General features: G+C 39.8%; 1 protein-coding gene across 11 annotated transcripts in view; it reads right to left on the bottom strand.

Moving 5' to 3' along the window:
- thrb (thyroid hormone receptor beta) overlaps positions 1-24,937 on the bottom strand; it is a 174,857-nt gene that overhangs the window by 3,442 nt on the left and 146,478 nt on the right. For 6 of the 11 annotated variants that reach the window (XM_028461382.1, XM_028461383.1, XM_028461381.1 and 3 more), the window contains 3 exons: positions 7,344-7,652; positions 5,325-5,530; positions 3,223-3,309 (listed from right to left, as the gene is read on the bottom strand). In XM_028461382.1, the coding sequence (XP_028317183.1) occupies positions 3,223-3,309; positions 5,325-5,530; positions 7,344-7,652 (602 nt within the window). The other 5 variants (XM_028461386.1, XM_028461384.1, XM_028461387.1 and 2 more) reach the window with 4 other exon arrangements.

Raw genomic sequence — 24,937 nt, 5'->3', positions numbered from 1 at the left:
ACAAAGAACTTTAACAAATGTATCAAACCAACGTCTGTTTGTATTGTAGCAATTTTTGTCTTACAAATTTCTTCATCATGAAAACCCTTACCAACAACTCTGTGCATTTATTTATAGCTCGACCAAAAGAACTGAGTTTTAATTCAGTGCCATTGCAAGTGCCAGAGTTTAGTTGGTTCTAATCCTGTTTATCCTAATAACGTGTGGGCTGAAGAGCCTGTACGGAAAATCACCTACGCTTCCACTCCCTCAAAGTCACAATGATGCATATAGGTACCAAAACATGATATTATACCATTTGATTTTACGTGAATAGGAACTAGATAGTAACGAAGGAATTCGGTACCTAAAAAAGTACTGAATTCGGTACCCATCCCTAATTATATACATGAATTTTAAGTGCGAGCTCTACTAAAGATTCTATGTGACATAAGAGTTTTGGTCGGGTTAATTTCATTGTAGAGCAATCTGGAGGTGGAAAACTGGTTTCTCCATTATGCTCTAAGTTGTAGACAGGCAAGCAACTTCCTTGACCCGACATAATGGTGGCACCAGTAGCTGAAATCTGTGTTTACTCGCAGACTTAAGGCACTGGAGCATCAGCCATCCATTGTTTAAAGAGGAGCTAAGACCCCTAAGGAACAAATGATGACTTCAGCCACCATTTTCTCAGGTCATAGATTTTATCACAACATCGTCTATGACTCTCTCGGACCAGCTCGTTTTCTTCCTCCTGGTTGCTTAAAGGCATCCTCCACTGTTTTTACAAGTTTGGCCAAAAACATTTGGAATGAACTTATTAGAAGATCTAATCCAAAAAACACATGCACCATATTCATTTAATTGCATTTTAAAAATGGGACTACTTCACCCTTTCCATGAGCCGCCACCTTAACGTGGTGGAGGGGTTTGAGTACCCGAATGATAAGTCTCTGGTCTTTTGGAGAGAGCAGACGTGTTTTCATTCGCTCCGATAACACGACCTTGGCTACAGCTGGCTACAGCCGAACAGCCTGAAAAATTGGGCCCGAGACTGAAGGAAAATGGTGAAAAAACCGCAGGGAGGCCCTTCAGAACCCAATTCGGGTTTGGAAGAGGTCAAGGAGATGATACGCTAGGGTCTACGAAACCTATCTGCCGAGATAAAGTTGTTGGAAAGGATGCTGGAAAACTCACTGGAAAACCTACAAAGCGAAGCAAAGGAAAGAAAAGAATGAAAGAAATACTGAAGAGATGAAATTGTTGAACGCCAGGGTTGAAGAGTTGGAACAAAAGGAAAGAGAGAAAGATGTCATCATCACAGGCCTAAAGATAAAACCCAGGAGTTACGCGAGTGACGAAGAAACAAAATCGATTGAACAACAGGTCATTGACTACCTGGAGTCGAAGGACATTGTCCTGAACCCTGACAACATCAACTCCTGCCATCTCCTGCCAAAGAAAAATGATAACAGAGCTGTAAAAATAACCTTCACGAATATGAAATTCAAAGGACAACTACTGAAGCAAGGAAGAAAGCTGAAGGAAACGAAGGTTTTTATTAATGAGAGCCTGACAAAAAAAAATGCAAGCATCGCATGGAAGACACACCAAATAAAAAAAGGAGGAAAGATTCTAAAGACGTGGACAAGGAACTGCAGGATTTACATCACACCACTGGGAGAAGAGAACAGAAAACCAATCCTCATCAAAACGATGGAAGACTTGGGAAAATACGAAGGATCCACCTAAACAACAACATTACTGATGGTAATCATGGATATGGACCCAGATCTATATAAACACTGGAAACAAAACTCAGACTGTGATTATTTTACGGAGACTGAATTAAATGTGGAAACCAAGAGTAAAAAAGGTATGTCATTTATTCATTTCAATTGCTAGGTGGTGGGGTGATTAAGGATTACATTAAATTTAAATTCAAAGTGTTTATTGTCATATGTGCAGTTAGAAACATGTTTTCCTGTACAATGAAATTACTACCTTGCTTATGAACTAAGATATAATAATGTGTTTATACAAGTTAAATCTAACAGTGGAAAATACAACACTGCCAATAGAACTAACAACAGCTGGATTAACCTTGATGTAGAGACAAAACAAGCTGCAAACTTGTGTGTCCAAAAGAGACATTCCCGAGTGGTGACATTATGGATGAAAAGGGAAAAACCTTCCAAACACCTTCGAAAGAGGAACTATTCTTGAACTGGAGGAATGCTAACAACGTCTGGCAGGGAACAAGGCCAACACGAACAACGATAGAGAGGAGGAGGAATTAAAAAAAAAAAAAAGACAACACTGACTACAGATGAGAATACACAAAAAAGGACTGTTCAGAACAACTCAAGAATGTTTGACCAGAGAGACATGTAAACCCATGTAAATTTGCGATGGTAAAACAAGGGACGGGACCCAGATAAGCAAACTGCTTCTCTCGTCTCCTTTTTCAGCATGTACAAAAAAAAAAAAAAAAAAAACGTAAAAAAAAAAAGTGAATGTAACCATGTCGGAAATAAACTGAATAAATAAATAAAAATAAAAAAAATAATAATAAATGATCCTGGGAGCTATGTTGTCGGGGGCTTAATGTCCCTGGAGGGTTCTCCCAAGGCAAACAGGTCCCAGGTGACGGGTCCGACTAAGAGCGGTTCAATAGCCACATATGAAAGACAAAAAAACAAAGGCAGTCCACGTCGCCCGGATTGGCGCTACCGGGGCCCCACCTTGGAGCCAGGTGTGTTTTTCTTTTCCCGATTATTTAGAGCAACTAAATGCAGCACAAGTTGTCATTTTGACTGAAAAAGCTGCTAACTGATTTAAAAAGCAGGCTGAATGCTTCACAATGGATGCTAACGGGCAGTGGGGTCGTGTGACATTATTAATCACGTGATTTCAAGATGGTGGAACACAGGCTCCGAAACGGTAAAGTAGTCCCATTTTTAAAAGATAATTAAATTAATATGGTGTTAGGCATAGATCTTTTAATAAGTACATTTGAAAGATTTTAGGCAAAACTTATAAAAACAGTGGAGGATCACTTGTAGAATCTAGAATTATATGTGATTTTTTGATAGTTCACTACAGTCACCCTTTAAGCTCATGCACTTATTGCTTGGTAATTCATAGTTTTCATATTGTGACTAAAGGTAAATTCAGAATAGTAATCCAGCATTCAAACACATGAATCATTTTGATAGATCAGAGCTCTCTGCTGTGTCTTACCTTATCTTCCTTCACCCCCGCTGCACTCTGGTCAGAAGTATAGAATAAATTACATGTTATTTCATTAAGAAGCATTGCTTCCTCGACCTGTTGGATAATCAACAGGAATCGTGAAGTTTCAATGAAGGACTCCGTCTCACAAGTCAACTAAAAAGCAAACATGTTAAAACCGAAGGCAGATGAAAGAGTGGAAGAGAGAAAACACATGAGGACAAGTATTAGTTTGAGTTTCTATGGTGAAGGTCAGACTCAGTTCATCCAACTGATGGAATAGGATTTTATAATTCCAATACGATACCGATATTACAACCTTGGGTGTTGGCCGATACAGAGATCAATTCGATACGATAAAAACATCCATCAAACATAATTATTTTTAGAGTTGCAAAAATTGTCAGGCAATTTCCAAGGGAACTTAAGCTTGGAAATTTGGGGAATATTTAAAAATATTAACTTTTCATATAAATTTTTTATTGAAATTAACCAGAAATTGGGAAGTAATTTTGAACAACATTTAACATAACATTTCAACTAAGTAGGAAACTTTCTTATATAGGAAAAGTAGGACTAGGATGACCGTGGCTCAGGTGGTAGTCCTCTAATTCAGAGGTTGGGGTTTCAATCCTGGTCTATGTGTTGAAGTGTCCTTGGGCAAGACACTGAACCCCAAATCTCACCCCATCAATTTGATGGGGAGAGATTCAAACTACCCACTAATTGTCATTTCACCCTACTTTCTGAACCACTGCTGAAGAAATCAATTTCACATTTTTTTTTTTTTTTTTTTATCAGATAAAGACATATCACCTCACTCCACAAGACATTCAAATCTGTCTGGATTCAGATCTCTCCTTGTAAGACAATGTTGGGAAGTCACTCTAGCAAAGTTTTTTGGGGGCAAACACAATAAATCACGGTAAGTATGAAGCAGTGGGGATCAAAACAAACTTTCGGGCAGCAATATCAACATTTTACATCTTTTTTTCCCGATCACATGATCTCCAATATATTGATCTATGAGGGCTACACTGTCTTTATCTGATAACAAAAATGATCGTCTTCATCAGCTTTAAAGTGTAAGAACACCCCGAGCTGACCTACCACTAAAAATGCCTTGATAATGGGTGTTGCACCTAGAGTAGTTAAGACACGCCCAATCACAGCAGCCCGGCCCCATGGCGCTGCACAGTTCCACATGGAGCTGTCAATCAATACTCACTGAGGGCTGTGAGAGGAGGACACCTAGTCCCTCCTCCCATCTTTTACAGGAGGGGTGGGGCCAACAGTGACAGTTGGTGACGTCACTGATCTAAAAACACGTCACTGATTTAATCTCAGCCAATAGCAAAATTCAATTGCAACAGCCATGGAGGGCAGTCACTCATTACAACTACAGTAAAAACGCTAAATTTAAATACTTAGACTAAAATGTGAAGAGTGGGACTAGGACATTACTTCATACTTAATAATATATGGATTCAGCAGAAAAATGTGGTTTTAGGGTGGTCCCGCACTTTAAGTAAAACGCTAAAAACGTACAGAATGAAACACTGATTTTTTTCTTTAACGGCGGAGAAATGTTTTGGTAATGTATGCGAATGGGATTGTTAAAAAAATGAGAAAGCGCAAGCGTTTTTTCTGACAGCATCATAGAAACCAAACATCAAGTCAGCAGCTGACACACTTCAATCTTGGATTGAACGAAAAAAGCAAAATTAGTCAAAAAGGGGTGAGGCGTGAAAAAAAGGCTACAAACAGAAAGAGAAAGACATGAAACAGTGCCGAGAAAAAAAGCAAGTTATTAGTTTCAGCTGTTAGAATCATTGCTCAGCAAAACAGGAACAAAAGACACAAAAGATGTTCCACTATTAATATTATGTGCTGCGTTGAGGAACACACTTTTCTCCATCGTCCAGCTAACTCTCTCCATTCTACAAGGAGATACAAAAAAAACACATGAACATATTAACACAGGGAGCAGTGGTGGGAGTGGAGAGACGTGGGAGGGGAGGGGTCAGGGGATGGGTGAGGCAGGGTGATCAATACCACAGAAGCTGTGGTCAAAAGGGAGCCGGAGACGGCGAGGAGGGAGGACGTCTCACCAGGAATTTCCTCTTCTGCTTCCAGTGGTTTCCCTGTGCGTTGGTGGCCATGTGGGCCTCAGTCACCATGCGGATCAGGTCCCACTCCTCCTGGGTGGGCTCCAGTCGGTCCCACATCGTCTTTTGCAGCTCCTCCTTCCGCCGACGCTCTCTGTTCTCTTCGATTAGCTTCCGCTTGGCCAGCCTTTTGCTGTCGTCCAACACCACTGGGGCGGAAGAAGAAGAAAGACGGCAGCAGGGAGAGAAGACCACAAAGAAATTGGAGTTGACTTTAATGACTCTAAAGCTAATTGACTCTAAAGCCAAAAGAACACAGAAACGAGCTGCACTGACAGTGGAAACCAACCTGTTTGAGTTAAACATTGTAGCATAAACTAAAGGAGAGCACGATCCAGCTCTGAAAGACCTGGACCACTGACGTGAAGCTCAGGAAGTAGCCAAACATAAAATAATAATAAAAATAATAAAACGTTGCTTGCTTCTCAACAAACATTTTTATACATACATTACATACATACATTTGGTCAACATTCAATATTTATATTGTATGTACTCTTCGTAATTTGCCTAAAATGTTAACTTATTGCTTGTATGTTTTGATTATTGGATTTCCTGTTCAGAAAAGTATATTAAAAAACAAAAAGGAGTGGCTATACTTTTTTTTTCATTTTAAAATATATATATATGTTTTTTATTTATCAGAGTCAAAAAGGGATAAGGGTCATTATTCCATGACGTTTCAACAAATGGCCAATGTACTTTGGTCTCAAACAATTCTGAAATTCTTACCAATTGTTCCATGAATATTTAAAAGGCACACTGTACATTTTTTTGTTTGATGGGATGAATATTTTTCTTCCATTTTCACCAATATCTCAAGAACAACATGATAGGAAACTGAAATGTTGTATAGTAATACAGCTCTACCTACTCTCTCAGAATATACAAAAAGATCTGCTATACATTGTTATCTGGTGGACATGACAGCTCCTCAAAATTGGAAATAGGTTTGTCTGGGTTTGGGTCTGGACAGCTTTGAGCTATGAACATAGACTGTTCACATCACTAATGATTAGTCATATATATGCATTGGTTCTTGGGTAACAGTCTCTCGAAATCCCCACATTTTTTTTTACTATTTTCATTGGCCCATAACTGCATTTCTGCTTTAATTTATAAAGATGACTATTTCTTGGGATGTAAAACAATTTTTCTTCATGCAATTTCTTCATTTTGTATTATTAAGGAACAATTAGTAAAAAAATTCAGAATTTTTTGAGAATGAAGTGGATGGTGCACTAATTTCATTAGATTAATTAAGTTGGAAGAGAAAAAAAAACACCCATTTTATTTTCATTTTGCCAAATTCTTTCTTTCCTACACAGTTTTCAAACATGCTCTTACTTAAAGCAACTTCTGGTCACTACATATGGAAAAACTGACTTTTCTTCTTTTTGTTTCCCTTTTCTATCATTTAATTTTTTGTTTTTAGAAACCAAAAATGGAAATGAACTTGTTTTTAAACTTTTGTTTATCCCTTATTGACCGTTATAAAGAAAAATGTCTTGAATTTCAATTTGAACTTTGGAATTTTTAAAATGTAAATATGTGAGAATACTTGTTGCTGTTGTAAACTCATTGTATGTGTGCTTGTAAATTTGCTAGAGATTAAATGCTAAATGAAGGTTTAAAAATAAGTAAGTATTTAGGTCTTTTGGCATGTTATATTTCCATGAGAATGTATCAATATTTAGTACTGTACACTAATTTCTGTAATAACTAGAATTCATTCTAGGTACAGAAATACACAGCAGTACTGTCATATTTAGAAAAAGAGTTCAATAAAATAGAAACATTTGTTAAATAAATGGCAATATTTGGTTAAATTAACCTGAAAACTAGAATGCAGTTAAATGACATTGACTTCAGTTTGCTGACTACAGTTTGGAGGCCGTTTGTCAACATCTGAAAGGGGGAGAGCGATAATCTGGGCTTCACTGAGCCAGCGCGTGGACTTACAGTCGGTCGCCATCCCCACTGCGATGCACTTCTTGAAGCGACATTCCTGGCACTGGTTTCTGGTCACTTTGTCAATGACGCACTTCCCCTCGTACTTACAGGCGTAGGTTGGGTTGAGGTTTTTCTGGATGGTCCGTCTAAAGAATCCCTGCAGGTTGGATTGTATGAGAGACAGAAGCTGCAGATCTGAAGACTCACTCCGTGTTACCTTGCACCCTTCACAGGTGATGCAGCGATAGTGATAGCCTGTGGCTTTGTCCCCGCACACGACACACAGCTCATCCTTGTCCAGGTAACTCGGTATGTACCCTGGAAAAAAATGACAAAAGCAATCCTACTGTTGGATCGGGAGTGAAACGTCTAGAAATACTTATTAAGGTTGCAAAAGTCTGGGAATTTTCAACGTTGGAAACCTTCAATTGGAATTAATATAATTGTCATTTTATTTAATTTTCAAAAAAAGGGTCAGGCAGATAATTTTGAGTAATATTTGACTTAACTTTGATGTTTTCCGTGAAATAATTTATTGTTAAATCAATGTTGTTCGAGCGCTGTTTGTGCTTGAACAGCAGTTATTAGTATCAGAGCTGCTCTTTCTGCCACTGACGAGATGAGATCACATTTTTGATGTTTCAGATTGTATTACTTTCTACAAGTACTAAAAAACAAGATGCTGACAAGACTGGAATAAATATAAAGTTCTACATAAATTAATCTGTTGAAATGCTATGGTTTTAATTGTATTATTTTGCATGGATGCTAAGATTTAGCAATTTTCACGTAATTCCCATGAAAAGGTTCTATTTTTGAATATTCCTAAATTCCCAAGCTGAAGTTCCAATGGAGATTTTCAGAATCTTTGCAACCATAAACTCAAGATTTAGTAATGGTTAACAGTGCAAGGTAAAGAAGCAGAAGCACGCAGCCTGGACGTTATCAGAAGGGCCAAACACAGTGATTCGAAAAATCCCACAGAATTATTGAGAACAATTCCAAAGTCAAGTCAAAGAGTAAAACAGAGAACAGATGAAAATAATGATGTTTTTGAAAAAGGCATAGTAAAATTCTTTTTTTTCATAAATAATTGCAAATAATAAATGTATTCAGAAGATATCGGAGGATAAAACAATAAAAAAGAAAATCTCAAAACACTTAAATGTTTAATGTTCAGTATTGTTATCAAAGCCTTTTGTACAACTATTAATAATAATAATAATAATAATAATAATAATAATAATAATAATAACTGTTGAAATATTGAGAAGTAAATTACTTTTCCAAATTAATGCAAAAATAATACTTATTTCACTCTAAAAATGTATCTAGCATGATTTTAAGGCTGGCTACCATGTCATAGCACAGTCATACACATGTTCATTACATTTATTAACTTACTAACTAAACCTACTTTGTTCATTTTAAATGTGTTTAGTAAAAACAACCTTTAGCGATCTTATCAAACCAAGCAAATGGTGAATTAAGACTGAGAGGACACAATGTGTTTGATTTCAAAAGGATGACAGAAGGAAAACGATGATAAACGAGCTCTACATACTCTGACCTTAAATAAATTCACAAATTGCTGTCAAGCGCTGCATGACGCCGTAAATCTTGGATTTACATTGAAATGTGAGTTAATTAAGACATTCATCAGTAATCAGCACTTTGAGGACTAACTAATGATTAGTTTCATTATTGATCTTTTTTATTGATTAAATAATTGATTCAAGCTTTATTATTAATGTGTGTGTAGTAATTAATATCCACTTGCAAAACACAGACATGGCTAGATACATAAAATCTGAAAAGCTATGTTGATTTTTTACCAAATGTTCTTTATTCTACTATATATTCTTTCTCCGTCGTTACATACACAAACTCAAGCACTCAGAGTCAAACCTCCGCCAAGCGCCAAATCTCCTCTTTTCCAGATATTGTCAGTTATCTGGACCATTGATCCTGATCATGATATCATGATCATTCACACTTGTATGACGTTTCTATCCCCATTAATATCTATATAGTAAGTCCACTTGTATGGAGATAAATGCAATAAAATGAACAATTCAGATCCGATTTAAATGAAACTCGATGGAGTAACTGAGGAACCAACTCAATGTAACCGAGTCAAATTCATAAAGATCGGTCAATGTCTTATCTTTGGTTAAAAAGTCAAATGCCAGTGAACACAATATGGCGCACACGCACACACACACAAAATTCCATTTTTTAAAATGTTTCACACACACAATAAATATCAATTAACTTAATTAAACTAGTATATAAATATAAATCTAGTTGAAATAAAATGAAATATAAAAATGTCTGAGGTGGCACACTTGTCACTTTGTGTCCTAATCCTGGTTACTCTGGATTTGTAACACACTTTAAACATGATCACAAAATAATTCTAAAAGAATAAAATAAATAACTCTGGGGTTGCCAGACATTTGTGATATCACGGGATCACGACCCAAAAAAGGTCAGGAACTCGTGTTTGATTTTGCACACTCCTCCCCCTGTGTGTGGTCTCAGCCATAAAAACGGTCCCTACATACGTCCAGAACAACACATGGTGCAAACATCCTTACATCCACCAGAAGAACTGACACTGTTGGAGCCAGGTTTGTCCTACCTCTCTTGTGCACCCCCTGCATCCACTGCAGGTGTGAGAAGTCGGGTTGGATTTCTTGGAAAAACTCCGGCTGATGGTGAAAATGACTAAGAGGGATGGTGCACAGCTCGCTCTTAAACATGGACGGATTGGTGGAATAGGAGCACGAGTAGTGTGGAACGTGGGCCCACGACTGCTCCATGCAGGGAGGATGGTGCAGCGGCTGGGGCTCGCAGTGTCCGTACCCAGGCCCCTCACCTGAGAACATGCAATGCTCACCGCCACCCTGCACAGGGTAGCCTCCAACCCCAGCGTGGGGCATCTCGTACACGTCCGGGATGCAGTAGTTCATCATGAAAAAATACAATTCAAAGTGAAAAAAAAAAAATCAAAGACGCTGGCTTCTACGTAGAGGTCATCCACACACGTGGACGAGACAGTTGGTCCTAGTTGGACAAAAAATGTACTTGTTGAAGATGACCTTCTTTAAGTGCCCTAATGCTTCAATCACAAAAGGGAAAGACTTCCAACAGCTTGTTTCTGGCGCCCCACCCGCCACCACCCGGCCAAATTAGGAAGCAGAGATTTATGACGACGTGACGCTCTAATCTTGCACACCACAAATCCTTCATGTGCCACAGTTAGTGGTGATGGGACTGAGATTAACATCTTGTTGGGTTCAATTATGGAGTATCCCAATTTTGCACCATCACTAAAGGGAAAAAACAACTAAACATAGGCAGAAACAAAAGTTGTACCAAATCTTAAGTTTCCTAAAAATTCTTTTCAGCCATTTTCTCTCCTCAGATCTTTACCAACAAACACTTTAACCCTTGACCTGTGTGCATTCAAACCCATGCTTATCCTCAGGGTGTTTTCAGGATTCTGTAAAGAAGGCCGCTTAGCTCACAAAAACATTACTATTATCCGTCAACATCTTTAGCTCTCTCAACTTTTCAGTGAGCGTTGCTAATCACAGCAAACGCCCAGAGCTTTACCTTCTCAGGACACTTGTCCATTTATCCCTCAAACAGAAAAAATGACTAACCAATTATTAAAGAACCGTTAAGAATGATTTTAAAGCAAAATCATCTTTTCCTTTACTGGGTGTTAAGGAAACATTTGTGAGTGTAAAAGAAAACATTTTTAAAATAAAATATGAACTAATTAAAATCTAACGTAACTTTTTGCTTCAATTAAAACAGTAAAACATTTTTAAAGCTAATTAAAAAGAGCTAAAAACAAAACAAAAAAAACCCCACTTTTTTTTTCTTTTGATTTTACATAGAATTAGCTATATAACATTTAAAAATATATATTTAAAGATGTTATTCAATCATTCAGTTTATATAATACAACTCAGAGCCCAAATGCAATTATATTTTAAAATAATATTACCTTGGAGAATTTAAATTAGCCTTATTTACCTTTTAGTGAGCATTTATCCTTTGATATTTTCTTTACAGGCCATTAAGAATCCTTTAGGATTGCATCATCACTATATAAACACACAAATGTACAAATTTGTATATATGTCCAAATTTTGTAAATAGGTTTTACATTTTTTAGACATTTATGCTGATAAAAGAAGTGTTGAATACAAACTAATTTAAAACTAACCAAACCACAATAAGTAAGACTCCCACCCTTTTTCTATAATTAAACAGAATTTTTCAAAGAAAGTTATACTTAAAAAAGCAAGAAAAACACAATTATTTTCTTTGTATTTCTATTCTTCACATAAAATATCTACATAGCATTAAAAAAATATTTTAATATTTTACAGCTTATAGGCTATAATACAAATTGGAGCTCGAATAGTGAAAATACTAAAATCCCCTTTTTCATTCATTGCAAAATTTAGATTTGTCTCATTCACAACATTTTCTATAATTCCTTAAACACACACAAATAACTACTGTATATTCTCGCCCTAAAGCAGAGATTTCATGTATGATTGTGCAACGACAAAAATGATCTTCACTAAAATCCTCTAAATGAGCACAACACGTGCACATTAATGTCCGTTTTCTCCTAGAAACTGCTTAATGAACCAGTGATGCAGCGTGTCAGTCAGAGAGCTGCTGTCACCTCCACACAGACACACGTGTCACACGTTGAGCAGCACGTTGCATGATGTGCGTCACATAATGAACTTTTTATCCTGGACACCAGCCATATTGATCAGGCCTCCTGTTCAATATGGACGGGATAAGCCTCGAGGCGAGGATGTGTTTCATAAAGCCTTTATCAATACCATAATAGGTTGAACTCAGGCTTTTAGATTTATAAAGGCACACAAGCAAAGCAAACAAACACACAAAGAATGAAAAACAAAGTCTATATATAGTCATGTCATCGAAAATCTCCATTAAAAGGAAAAATAGAAGTAATGCAGAAAATAATACAGGTGGATTTATTCACTAGAGCAGGACTGGAATAGAAACCTTAAAGGTACACACAGACTTTTTTTAATAAGTCAAAGGTAATTTGGTCCAGCCACATTTGTTTCATTCAAAACAAAAACTAAATATAAAACAAAATTAAAAAGCCATTTCTATTATTATTATTATTATTATTATTATTATTATTTTACATGAATTCAAATAAATATTTAAATTGTGTGTTGGAGGATTATTGGACTTGTTGCCCGCCACCTGAGCACTGTGTATGAACAGCAGACATGTGTCAGTGACTCATCACATTGTCAGTGACTCATCACACGCTCTGTTCTCAGCGTTTGAACTGCTGCCACATGTTCCACTGTCCAGTCTGTACAACAAAGAGCTGTTGTCCTCAAACTCACACTTTTCTACCACTCACAGAGTTCATGGAAGCTGGTTTGCTACAAACCTAAAATATTATTATTAATATATTTTTTACTTATACATAAGCATTTAGCACTCTCACGGCCATTGTTGCACCTTGTCATCTAGTTTGTCTAACAACCTCTTTGTGTAATATTGTATGTATTATTATTGTTATTTAATATTCTGCTCTTTGTCCTTCTAATTAACCTTTGGAATTAATAAAGTTTTCTGTGATTCTGATTCTAAATAAAACAAAATATCTCTAAAAATGAGTATATCATGAGAGGAGTTAAGGAACCTCTTTCTTTAAAAAAAAAAAGAAAAATTAACAGAAGATGCGTGGCTGTTCTCAGATCGATAAACTCTTTAAATAAAGTACACTGCTGTTTCCAAAAGTGAATAAGTAAGGTCCTGTTCATGGTGCAGCAGCATCGTTACATTAAGAGTGCAGTGTACGGGACATTGGACTGGACGTTGAACGCATCACAGACACGCAGCAAGTGAAAGCAAGAGACAGACGAGGGACTGTTTCTGCCTGTTCACTTTAAGACCTCCAACTGATTAGTACTGTGTAGCTGAGTGTCTTAACCAATTGTATTACTGTGTGGTTTCATAATCTCACTCTGAAAGAAAAAAATGCTTTAAACAAAGCCAGCAGGACCATTGGCTGTACTTTGCCGCTCCTGGAGGCCACACATGAAGCCAGACTCTTAAATCGAGCTTTACAAATAGTGAATGACGCCTCAGGCCACCCTGCCAGGGCCACCTTTGAAATGCTTCCTTCAGGGAAAAGGTATCACTCTATCAACTGTTCTACTGCTCGCCATTCCAACAGTTTCTTCCCACAAGCTGTGATGACTCTAAACAAGGCACTTTAATTTTGTATGGACTTTTTATTGTACAGAATCGACCCTATAGTATTTTTGTGTAGTTTTATGTGACTCTTTATTGTACAGTATTTTACATTATAGTATTTTCAGTGGCATTGATTGATTGATGGTTGTTTGTTTTTTATTGTGAAATGTCTTTTTAAATGTTGACTGTACTTTGAGCTCTTTGCACATTTTTTTGCAATGTGGTTTTCATACAGCAAATGGCTAATAAACTGAACTGAACTGATTAATAAAATGAATCCATTCTACACAAGCTGCTGCTTCAACTTCATAAAAGAAACACAGATGACTGGACTCACAAAGGAGCATCAGTGTCTCCATCTGGTCATCACAGCAAGTGAACTAACAATCAAATTAATGGCAACAGACACAAGAGGTCATTTCTCTCATTAAACAGCAGTGTAGTTTATCAAAACACATCATCAACATGTCATCCTGATATATTTGTTTACCAAAGATTCTCGGGACGGGTGAACTTTTTTAAACTGAAAGCCTTATTTTGTTTTATTTTAGTATGTTAATTATTTAGGTCAGGTTGTTGAATGACAAACCTGAAACGTGTGTCCACAGTGTAAAGTCTGAGCTAAGGTGTATGCTGTGCAGTTTAGGCTTTAAAATCCCTGCTGTTCATCCTGAGGTGAACCGTCTGAGTCGACGCCAGGCTGCACGCTCACCATCAGCTATTCTAACAAAGATTATCAATACTGGATAAGCTCCCATACTTTAGATGACACTTTACCAATCCTCCTGATCACAAACCGCTCGACTAATTCACTCAAAGACAAACAACTTCAAGTTTCAGAACCTGAACTGCACAAAGTTAGACCATTTAGCAATAGATTTAGTAGTAATCACCAATCAGAATTGTGGGTCAATGGATCCTGACCAGTGTTATCACTTTTGACAGTAACTAGTACTGTAACGCAATATATTTTTAAAGAAATAACGCCATTACGTTACAATATGGTGCGTTTGTCCGTTACTTTGCTAGCTGCAGTGTACTTCCTGTGTACAGTGGCGCTACATATTTTTGCGGGATGCCGTGCCAAACACGGTAAAACAGTAGAAGAAGAAGCATTGTCAGCGTGTTTCTGTTTACATCACGTGCGCCAATCATAGCAAGTCAATGCGACAGCAGGACAAACTTCTCAAAGTATACACGCATTATTTTTGTCTCCAAAAGATGCATCAGTGAAGCTAAGCTAACGCTGCTGCTGGATTTTAACGGACTGTGACTGTTATCCAGAGACAGGTCAGCCAAACTATTGCACGGTATGTTGTTGTAAATAAGAAGCCTGTCGCTACTGCTGAGTCACTGCTAACAGGAGTTTGTTAGCCTAATATGTTTAGCATTGTGTAGCTGAGAAAAATGTTGTGAATTGGTTTTTCCACATTTATTTTTACAAGCATTTTCAACAGCAGAATGTGCATCTGGAATATGCACAGCTTACTTTACATTACTGTGCTAAGGCTGAAAAATTACTGTTTTAATTTTGGAGCAGCTGTTTTGTGCTTTATATGCACATCATTTGTGGTTGTTTTATAGCAGTTGGTCAACAGTGGATTATTATATTATTACAGCACTAATATGAGGCTGTATGGACACAAATTACCCAAAATAAATAATACATTCTTTAATTCTAAGTAACTCAAAAGTTACTTTTTCCAGTAACGCATTATTTTTTGGTGTCAATAATTAAAATGGTAACTGAGTTACTTTTTTTCAGTAACTAGCACAACACTGATCCTGGCCAAGCAGAGGTTGCTAGACAACAGAGAGGACGGGGACAAGGAAGAGGAAGAGGACAACAAAGCTTGGTGTGTTAGCTGTCAGTACCCGATTTTTTCACAGGCCTGATCCTTTCAGATACGTCACTTCCTCTACTCGCAATCTTTACGACAGAGCTCCTGGGACATGATATTTAAATGTAAACCAACCATACGACACTTGTTAAATATTTTAATAGTATAAATGTAAATACGTGACTGTTTTGTGATGTTTTTAATTGTTAATAAAAAAAAGAAGACAAAAAGGAAAAACTATCGCAAGACCATCTATACAAAAATGGACCAAAACCCAATACACAACATTGACAATCAAAAACCAAACAAAAAATAAAATAAAAACCAAAATATATTGGAATTCACTCAAAACATAGCAGGGCTTCAACCTTTTAAATAGTACATGGACTGCCGTAAAATAGGCCGACCGGATGTAGACGCATTTCGCGAATGCGTTGAAAGGATCCGAAAGGATCAGACCTGCAAAAGGATTGGGCACTGACATTAGCAATGTTGCCATACTGGGTCAATACAACAATGCACTACTTCTTCAGTTTCTAGATCAGTTGCACAATCACATTCTCACATTCATTTTTTTTTTTTTTCTTTTCAAGTGATGCGATGTGAAATTGTGGTTGTGTATATTGTGCTTATTGTTGTGTTATCAAGCCAGTTTGGTGACCAGTGTGCGGCTTATGAATAATGGTGGTGGCTGTGAACAGAGGAAGAAGTGAGTGGAAATTCCATAAAACAGGTATTTGGGAACAACGTGTCTATGGTTGAGCCCAGTATGAGTGTTATCCCACAGCCCAAGGCCAGTGCATCCATGACAAATGTATTTCCAAGAACCGCCACTGCAAAACCCACGAGCCGCCCCCGGGCCCGAAGAAGCAGTCAGGCCAGCAGCAAGAGCGGGCAATCTAGGGGCCCCCGGCGACCACCCCACGGCCAAGCAGCCCCCCGAACGCCCCCAAGATCCCAAGCCGAGAGGCAGCCATCGCCCCCCCATACACACCCGAGAAAGACCCAAGGAGCCAAGGACCCAGCGCACCACGCCACCGATCCAACCCCCAACCCCCAGGCCCCCCACCCCCCAGTAAACAGCATCGCTCCGAGGCGCCAAGCAACCCCGGCGAGGACACCAGCACACCCCCAGCACACCCACCCCCCAAACCGGCGAGGCAGGCCGCCCCGGGTCCGCACACCGCGGGGCCCGCCCCCAAGGCCACCAGGAGTCGAAACAAGCACCAAGCCACACCCAAGGGGAGGAAGCGCCCTCACATTCTCCAACAGGAAGGGGAGCGAGGGCAACCAGAGCAAGCACAATATGTCATTTGGGATAACGTGAGCTTCCATTTGGCTGTGCTGGTTCGCACCTGGTTCAATGACCACCCCGAGTTCACTGTCCTTTTACTCCCAGCATACTCCCATTTTCTGAACTCAATAGAGTCATTTCGAGTGTTAGTATTATCCTGTAAATTTCCTGTATTATAATGTAGTAATAATTAAAAGATAAATAAATAAAACCATTCCTCTGCCTCCCTAAACTGAACACTGTCACTAATCTCGTGATAGCTACCACCTGAAATGGCCTGGGTGGCAGTTCTCGCTGGATTAGTGCCGACAGCAGTAACAAACCTGGAAACAACTCAGAAGAGAGATGGATAGATGTGAAAAGATGCTCCGAACATGTACAATAGACCTTTTTCACGACAACCGGAAGTTATTGTTATTGTGGGTCTAAGGGAAAATAGCTCTTATTTTTTCAACAGTGTTGCTCAACTTGCCAGTTTTTTTGTTTGCTGATGCAGAGGCAATCGCAGCGGCGAATACCCGAACAAATAAACTTGATATGGGGTAGAAGTTCTTCCATGAAGAATATATCCACAGCTATCAAGATTAGAAAAGAAGTAGCTTCGTGAACTAACCACTGTCTACAACATATGAAGTATAAATATTGTAATAAAAAAACCTAATTGTCTGCTAAAATATTCAGAATGTTTAAAGAGAGGCATCTTATAGACCTTTAAATTATATTTTAACATTCTGATATGTGTTTACCTTATTTACCTGTGGGTGGATGTGCCGTAGCAGCTCCATAGCTTTAGCATAGCTAGCTTGCTGTGAGAGGACAAGCTGCCGTTTCTGAGCCCTCTGGAAGGCAGACTCGCAGACGGTGGTGCGATAAAATTATTCCAGGGAAAAAGAGATGGAACAGCTCCAATTTTAAGGTGTCTGATGGTGACTGGAACCGCTGACAAAATCCTCCTGAGTGAACTGCCGGTGTAGTGTAGAATACAGATTCCGAACCGTCATCCCTCCTAACTTCCACTGCCTCCTTTGGTCTTGTTCCCTCAGAAAAGCGTGGTAAGACAGGTACGGCTGTTTTCTTGCTCCACAAGAGCAACCACGTCGAGAATAAGCATTTTTGTCACTGTCTAACACTAAAGCTATAGCCACAGAAAGTAGTTGCACACAACTTCAGGTTTAAAATGCGGAAGTGTGAAAAAGGTCTATAGGTACCTATAATCTAGGAATTAGGACTGGGCAATATATCGAGATTCAAGATATATCAAGTTTTCTATTTTATATATATATATATATATATATATATATATATATATATATATATATAATGCCTTCACCCTCCAGGCCTTCTCCAGCTCATCTCTGAGCCCTTGGTATTTTTCTAGTTTCTCATGTTCCTTTTTCCTGATGTTGCAGTCACTCGGTATTGCTATGTCAACCACAACGGCTTTCCTCTGCTCTTTGTCCACCACCACAATGTCCGGTTGGTTCGCCATTATAATTCTGTCCGTCTGTATTTGGAAGTCCCACATGATCTTCGCTCGGTCATTTTCTACCACCTTTGGAGGTGTTTCCCACTTTGACATTGGGGTTTCCAGCCCATACTCTGCACAGATGTTTCTGTACACTATGCCAGCCACTTGGTTATGTGCTGGATTGCAGTTATGTGCTGGATTGTCTCAGGGGCCTCTTTGCACAGTCTACACCTGGGATCTTGACTGGTGTGGTAGATCTGGGCTTCTATTGCTCTGGTGCTCAAGGCCTGCTCCTGTGCAGCCATGAGTGCCTCTGTGTCCTTCAGTCCAGCTCTGTCTAGCCATTGGTACTAGAAATAATACTCCCGATATCCGCCACTTCAGTTATGTTTCGGTGGTACATCCCATGTAGGGGCTTGTCCTCCCGTGATGGAACCTCTTGCCCAAGGACCCACGCTGGCAGATTTTATATTGCTCATTTTTCCCCAGCGGGGATTCAAATCGGGGACCTCTGTGTGCAAGTCCAGTGACTTAGCAGTTGAGCTAACCAGTCGCTCATGTGTGACGTCAAAGGATAGACCAACATTGTTCTGTATTCAAAACAACATGGGCAGCAACAAGCACACTTCAACAAGGGAAAAGAAAAACAGGTATTGAGTGGCTTAATGAGACATTCGCAGTTTCACAAGAGTGACCCAGCATTCTACTGCTTTAGTGCCCGCTTCCCCCTCAAGTGGGTTCAAAACAAACTAACTTAAAACTAACCACAAAACATTAAATTAAATTGGGCTTTTTTGCCTTTATTGTCATGTATATGTTGTTACACATATGTTGAAATTTGTTCTCTGCATTTTAACCGATCCCTGGGGAGCAGTCGGCAGCCATTTTGCCATGCCTGGGGAGCAGTTTGGGGTTAAGGGACTTGCTCAACATCCCACAGTGATGGCCCAGGTGAGGTTTGGACCGGCAACCATCTGATTACAAGCCAAGCGTCCTTAACCACTAGGACGCTGGGCTAAACCACTAAAATGGTGGATGTTTTGGCTTTCCACAGAAACACACCAATACGGCTGTAATACCGGAAACACCGGAAACAAATTAGATAAAAAATTACTTCAAATAAATCACTGTCTGCCTTGTCTGGCAAAAAAACACAAAAAATCACGGGAAGAATGAAGTACAAACACTTCTAACAGAAACTTTTCCACTTTGGTGCAATCTTTGCATTCTTCTAAGGAATTCCCAATCCCACATTGCAAAGCGTGAACGTTTTCTATAAGTTCCTAGTAGACTAGCAAACTGAGAGTCAACTGTCCTGCCTGGACAAAAGGGCACTAACAGGTCTTGATCATGTAGAGCTTTGTATGTGAACAGGATGTTTTTAAACTATATTCTAGATTTTACAGGAAGCCAATACTAGAAAAATATGCTCTCTCCTGCTTGTATCTGTTAGTACTCTGCAGCATTCTGAATTAACTGGAGACTTTTTAGAGAGTTACTGGGACATCCTGACAGTAAAGAGTTTTAATAATCCAGCTTAGGTGGAACAAATTCATGGGTTCATTTTTCAGCATCATTCTGGGCCATATTCCTGATTTTAGAGATATTACGGAGTCACGCTGGGTGGGCGTGTGGGGGTGCGGCTTGTGCCTTCTGGCCTGGCTGATCCGAGTCAAGAGTGGCTGTTCTGCGGGCTGGGTGTGCTGGGCCCCTAGGGCGCCATGCAAGGGGGTCTCTGGGGTGGGTCTTTGGTTGGTGTGGGTGCGCTGGGGAGGTGCTGGCGTCGTTGCCTGGCCCTTTGGGATGATGCTCTTTGCTGAGGGGGGGCCCTCACTGTTCCGGTGGTTGGGGGCACCATTGATCGCCTGGTGGGTCTGTCTTGCCATCTGCAGGCCGATGGGTGGGTACGGGCACCCCTGGCTAGGGTCTGCTATAATACACCAGGTGTGTGCCATTGGTGTGACGCCCTCTCGCGGTGGCGGCTGTTGGTCGGTCGGCGGAGGGGGCTCTCCCCAGGGTGCTTCGCCCAGGGGCTCGTCCTCGGGGGTTCACGGTGCCGGGGGGATGCCCTTGGGGTCGGGCAAGCTCAGCCTGCTGGCCGGGCCGGGCTTGGTGGGGGTCTTTCGGGGCGTGCGGTGCTGGCCGCGCCCTTGCATGCCTGCAGGTGCGGCGTGGGGTGGCCCATGCTTGGGTGGTGCCTTGTAGGGCTGGGGTCTGCTGCACTGCTGTCTCGGGGCTGTGCGCGCCGCATACCGGTGTGACTGTCTGATTGGGGCCCTTGGGGGTGTCCTGACTGACCACAAATAAGGCTCATCGTGCGGGCGACATCAATGAGGGGTGATCTGGGGCACTCTGGGGGGCTCGGCCGGTGCTCCGGGGGCCTGCTTGCAGCGTCCCCTTGGTGCCCATTTGTGCCCGTTGGCGTTGGCGGGGGGCCTTGGGGTTGGTGGCGGGGTGCGCTAAGTCCTCGGCTCCTTGGGGCAATCTCAGGTGTGTGTGTGGGGGGCGGAGGCTGCCTCTCTGTTTGGGCGTGGGGGGGCGGCCTGGGGCTCCTTGGCTCCCGTCGCTTGGGTTTGCAGAAACAGTTCTTACACAAACATTGGTCATAAATGCACTGGCATGCCTTGGCAGACATGTTGATCCCAAATACCAGTTTTAGGTATAACCACTCACTCCTTCCCTCTTTTCACAGCCACCACCATTATACTTATTCTAGGTGCTTTGTCACTTGCCTCAATTTCTCCACACTTGTCACCAGTCGGGGTTGAATGCACAATACGCACAACTATAACATCACATCTCACTCTCACATCAAAACCATCAACTCTTCCGCACCACTTCCATTTCCTACTCTGACTCCCTCTTCCCTGTTCCCTTCCCCCTCACCTAGGTGTAACACTGCCCTGTATTTTTATATTCTCACTTTAATAAAGTATTTCTTACCCTTCTTTAGGGAGGGCTGGTGATTGTCACAATTATGCAATAAAATAGATTCCTTTATTTAACTGCAATAACAAATCATGCATAGCTGTCTTAATTGCACTTCTTGTAGGGTTGACCTTCGACAGCATGTGCTGACAAAAAAAAAAAAAAGATAATCTTTGTTAGAATAGCTGATGGTGAGCGTGCAGCCTGGCGTGGACTCAAGATAGTTCACCTCAGGATGAACAGCAGGGATTTTAAAGACCAAACTGCACACATCTAAGCTCAGACTTTACACTGTGGACACGCATGTTCACATATGCACATATGTTTTACTACAGTAGTAGCAATAGTGTTTTTTTGTCATATCGTGCATTTTTTTTTGTTGTTTTCTGTATTTTTCTGTGATGTATGTTTTTTGGAGTCATGTTATTTTTTTTCTAGTTCTTTTATGTGTTTTTGTTGTCATTTTGTGTATTTTTATTGTAGTTTTGTATGTTCTTGGAGTCATTTTGTGCATTTTTATTGTAATGTTTTGTGTTTACGGCTTTATTTTGTGCATTTACTTTGGGGGCCATATCTAGATCAAGGACCACATGTGGCCCACAGGCCACCAGTGGCTCATCTCTGTTGTGGAAGGTTTGTGTGTGGAACATGTAAGAGAAAGTCTAAATATGGAAGGAACTTCCCTTCTAAGTATTTGTGTCTTTTTTTGTGTAAGTCTAACAGCCTTTACAGGCAGCTCATCCACTACAAGTATGAGTAAAACCTATTATGATATTGATTAAGGCTTTATGAAACACATCCTCGCCTCAAGGCTTATCCCGTCAATATTGAACAGGAGGCCTGATCAATATGGCTGTGTGTGGCTGGTGTTCAGGATAAAAGGTGCATTATGTGACACAACGCGCTGCACAACATGTGACACGTGTGCCTGTGTGGAGGTGACAGCAGCTGTCTGACTGACGTCTAGGAAAGAGATCATTTTCATTGTCATTACACCACCAAACATTAAATCTTTAATTTAGGGGGAAAAATATAGTTGTGTTTCTGTACGCTCAAGGAATTAGAAAATGTTGTAAGAGGAATTTTAGAAAATATTGAGATGAATCAAATAGGTGATTTCATTTTAAAATGTAATTGTTTTAGTATTTTCACCACTTGGCATCTAATTTGTATTATATAAGCTATAAAATGTTAAAATATTTTTTTAAATGCTATATAGATATTTTAATTTGAATGAGCGTCACTTAACCAAAACATTGTCCATGACAGAGTAGCTGTACTACAAAGCAGGATATCAACAATTTCATTTAACCTAGGTGATTTAGGCCTGGCTACGTGGAGATTGCAGACCAATCACAAACACGGAGAAACTGTGTAAAGCAACTTACGTCACAATTGAGGAATAATTCTTCAACACTATGAAGAAATAAAATCCATAATTCAGATGAAAAACAACACTGTTGCTGCAGCTAAAGCAGGTGTTATTGCTTAAATTAGTGAGATTATACATTAATCATTGATGGGAGAATAAACGGACACCTGTTTATTAAGGCACAGCCCTTATCTGTGTCTCTGATGCTGTGTTGATACAGCTCAGCCTACATCATAAGGTGGACAATATTTGTAATCTATACAGCCTGGATTATTTTACAGGACTGAGGCTCTCTGCATCCCCACAGAATACATGATTTTGTCAGTTTATCTGTCAGAGAGCGCCCGATGCACACCATCAGATAAAAATATACATGTTTCCTATAGGATGTCATTGGGGAAATTAAAGGATTGCATCGATGATCAAGACTAAATATTCTCTCTCCATACAGCGACGTGTTCCACCTATTATTGGTCAGGTTCTTTTATCCACATCTTAACCTGGTCCCGACCAGGTTAGCTGTTTAGCCTTAGTTACTATGATGATTTAGCCCGTAAAAAAGTTAGCCAGCGTAGTAGTACAGGAAGTTAGTGCGATAAAAGGAAATCCTGCTTCATAGCTCTCAGGGTATTTTAGTTGTTATTTTGTACATTCTTCTGCCAATTACTCATATTTTTCTCTAATTTTGTTGCTTTGTTTCTTTGGATTCATTGTGATTTTTTTCTCTTATTGTGTGATTTTAAGGTCATTTTGCGTAATTCTTATTGTCGTTCTGTAAATATTTCTGTCCTTTTGTGTATTGTTGTTGCCATTTTGTAAATGTATCTCTCATTATGTGTGTTTGTTGTCATTTTGTGTGTTTGTTGTCATTTTGTGTTTTGAAGTCATTTTTTGTGTTTACCTTGGGGGAACCCGTAATTTTGACTGAGGGCCGCATGTGGCCCTGGGCCATCAGTCGCTGTGTCTGCCTTAGAAAATAGTACTGCAAGGTAGTACGTGCATCCTCCAACGAGCACTGTGCTGCAAAATAGGCACACCACACCAATTATTTAGGAACACGTCTGCAACAGTGCTGGGAGAAAAAAGCTACGCTAAGGGCTAAGCTAATGTGAGTCCAAACCATCTTCAAATATTCTGGGCACTAGCTAAAATCTCTCTTTTATCTTTTGCACACAAGAACTGATTGGTGGGAATTGTCCAGCAGAGTTTTAACTGTGTTGCTCATGTATTTCCATCCTCCTGATGCCCTATGTTGGTCCTGTAAGGTTGCTCTTGTATGTTTTACATTGGTCTGCCGTATTTCTGTCTGTAAAACAATTTTACCTCCTGGTACAAATAAATAAACCCAACGTAACATCAAGTGTAGATCATTTGCTAAATGATTATGTTTGTACGAACAGAGCCACCATACTGAGGAAGTGCACGTTACATGTTGTGCCTGCAGAGGGGGCATTTGGTTCACTGTGTGTTTGGTGACTGCATGTGATGCTACGGTGTGTGTGCACGGAGGTGTGTAATAAAAGTATTCCGGTGAGACCATCATCACGTCTCATCCTTTAGACTCATGCTCATCAAGTGCTCCCAGCAAGACAAACAACAAACTGTTTACATCAAGGTTAATTAAAAATAATAAAAAAAACACCAGCATGATAATTTTAACAGACTGAAAAAGTAAAGCGTGCAAGATAAAGTGTTCAAATCCCATGGCTTGAGCTAACCATAAACTGAACCTTAACTCATTTCTTGCATGATCATTGGTGACAAACTGTTTTCTTGGACTAGAGGTGATTATTGGTATGACAGCTAGGTGCTCGTTTTTTGGAACACACAAACAAATGATGCTGATTTTACCATCATCAAGTCGCAGCGTTCAAGTGAAAACTGGACGGCAAAACTCCCAACATATTGTAAATTGATTTGACTCTCGCTGCAGTATTAGCATTGATTACCGCTGGTCTCTGCTCTGGTGACACAGTTTGTGTTGTTTACTTCAACACCTAGGGCTTAATTAAAGCTTCATTAAAGGCTGGTGCAAAGGGAAGTTCAGTCAGTTGTTAACACAGACACAGATGTGACTCAACAGAAGAACAAACTCTAAACTTTGTTTACACACTGGGACGCTGTGGGTGTATTGAAGCAACGGAGAAGAATCCGGAGAGAATTAACTAAATAGAATAGAAGCTAAACCATTTACTTTGACTAAATATGTGACAAACCAGTTTGTTATCTTATTTAAATAGAATCTGATCAGATCCATACTTACAATGTTTGCCCTCTTGCTTGAGTGTTTATTGTTAAATTCATATAATCTGGCAGATGAAGAGGCAAAGGAGTTTACTGTGAGATTAGTGACTTATTTTTGTGAGTGTGAGCATTGAATAGAACAGCAGCAGAAGGTAAGACCCGGGCCCT

Source organism: Gouania willdenowi, chromosome 11, assembly GCF_900634775.1.
Source record: "Gouania willdenowi chromosome 11, fGouWil2.1, whole genome shotgun sequence".
In the NCBI taxonomy this organism is placed as follows: Eukaryota; Metazoa; Chordata; class Actinopteri; order Blenniiformes; family Gobiesocidae; genus Gouania; species Gouania willdenowi.
The sequence above is the reverse complement of the archived record's forward strand: the minus strand, read 5'-3'. Positions and strand labels throughout refer to the sequence as shown.